This window comes from Lactuca serriola, chromosome 8, assembly GCF_051521515.1.
Source record: "Lactuca serriola cultivar US96UC23 chromosome 8, Lser_US96UC23_V15, whole genome shotgun sequence".
Lineage (NCBI taxonomy): Eukaryota > Viridiplantae > Streptophyta > Magnoliopsida > Asterales > Asteraceae > Lactuca > Lactuca serriola.
The window spans coordinates 32,455,914-32,458,067 of record NC_136415.1 but is presented as its reverse complement, the minus strand read 5'-3'; the positions used below and the strand labels follow the sequence as shown (position 1 = coordinate 32,458,067).

General features: G+C 36.9%; 1 protein-coding gene across 1 annotated transcript; it reads left to right on the top strand.

Moving 5' to 3' along the window:
- Positions 1–677: 677 nt before the first annotated feature.
- Positions 678–1,873, top strand: LOC145066767 (F-box/kelch-repeat protein At3g06240-like). The gene is made up of 3 exons (XM_079014041.1): positions 678–1,001; positions 1,151–1,600; positions 1,700–1,873. The coding sequence occupies exons 1-3, from the start codon at positions 678–680 to the stop codon at positions 1,871–1,873; spliced, it is 948 nt and encodes a 315-aa protein (XP_078870167.1).
- Positions 1,874–2,154: the final 281 nt, after the last annotated feature.

Here is a 2,154-nt window from a genome sequence, read left to right as displayed (position 1 = left end):
AAATCACATCTAAAGTCTAAAGTCTGAGAGGGATTAACGACAAAAAAAAAAAAACTAGATGTAGAGGTTTGCAAGGGATTAGCGACGGAATATTGTTATTAAGTTTTGTCGCCAATGTCCTAAATAATAGTATTAAGTGCCATTTTGCAATGGATATTCTGTCACTAAGGTCGTCAAGAGAGAAAACTAATCCGTTGGTAATCCCTAGCTAAGTCATTAGCCACCCTTTAATTGGCTATGTAGTAAGTCTGTGGTTGATCCGTCGCAAATGATCTTTAGCAACGGATTTGTCCGTCTCTAAAACTCATGTTTCTAGGTTCAGGGACCATTTTTATAACTCTGTAAATGTGACAATTTCTGTAACGATTTTCTATAAATCTTCAGTTTTTTCCAGAAATCATTTCTATAACTTTGTGGCTACGTATTAATTTTTTTAAATGGAGGCCCTCTTTTTTTTTTTTTTTTTTCTTGGTAAGGATAGTAGTAAACTCGTAATGAACGGGAATAAATGGTATGAGTAAACTGTTTGGTTTTGTGTGACGTTTCTGCTACCCTGGAATTTAAACGACGGAAACTGCTACGGTTTCCAAAGAGGATCGACAAGTATTATAAAACCATCGACCTTACATTTACTTACACACTCGAAAATTGCTTCACCTCTACACCCATAATCAACAATGGAGAACCTCCCAAGCGAGATTCTGTCAAACATATTTCTCAGGTTATTTGCGAAACAACTTGCACAAATGAGGTCTGTCTCCAAGTCCTGGAATGCTTTCTTATCTAAACCTTCATTTGTAAAATCCCACCTTCATCGCTCTATCAAGAACAACGATGGAATTCTATTAGTCTCGTTTCAGGGTTTTTCTTTTGACTCTAAACCTTTTACAGCACACCCTTCTAAATCTCCTCGTATTGAACTCGCTGATTTCGTTACACTTCCTGTAAATCCACAATATGATGATACTCTTGGCAGAGTTATTGGATCTGTTAATGGCTTGGTTTGTCTTTCTTTCGAATCAATTCGTAATTCTATCCTTCTCATTTGGAACCCTTCTCTCTCTGCTGTGGTGACTCTTCCACCAATTTCTATGCCATATTATGGATTTTTTCCGATTCCTTGTTTATGCGCTTCGGGTTTAATCCTAAGTTTGATGATTATAAAGTTGTTAAGCTAACAAGCTTTCTCAGTAAACCCCCAATTGATCATGCATTAGCATCCTTCTTTGGTGGTCTTTCTGATGTTGTTAAAGAGTGGCTGCAGGTCGAGGTTTATAGCATGAGAAAAGGTTCATGGCATTCAATCACTCAAAAGTTTCCATCACACGTCACATGGGTTGAAGATCAAGATGAAGTTTATGTAGATGGCCATGATGGCCATCTTCATTGGCTTTGTTATTCTGATTTGAAGGGTAAGCGACAAGTGATAGTTGCATTTGATTTGGGTGACGAATCATTTTCTGAGATTCCTCTTCCAGAATCTCTACTAGATTACAACATGAATCGGTTGAATGTTTTAGGGCGTTTAGGTGAGAAGCTTTGTATGATGTCAACTGTTGTAGATGCAGGATGTGAGGTATGGGTGATGAATGAGCGTGGGGTATCTAAATCATGGGTGAAACACTGAGTCTTTTCGCACTTTGGTAATATAGTTCCACATGGGTTCACATCACGCATTGAGTTTTGTTTTCAAGATCAGAATGGTGGTCTAGCTTTGTATGATCCGATTGCAACCAAGATTAGAAAGTTCAGAATATCGGATAAAGAACATCGCATATTTAAAATTGTTGAGTATGTTGACAGTCTTGTTTGGGTGGCACCTGACAAGTGTGAGATCAGCTGTAGCAGTGTTTCACGATTGCGACTTGGGTGAATGGTTACATGGTGAAAGGAAAGTGAAAATAGAAAGCAAGATATCGTATGTTTAACTATTTTCATGTTTTTTTGGCTTATGCAAATGTACCTTTGTAGTGAAATTTCTCCAGGTTCTCTTTTGTCAGTGTAATGCATTTGATATTTTGGTTTATATTGCTTCTAAAATGTATGTTTCATTTCGTTCTATTCATCAGATATGCATTTGTTAAGGGTTCAAGTTTACTGAAGAACGTGTTTTACAGTTTTTGAACATGACTATTGTAATAATATTTTTGTTTT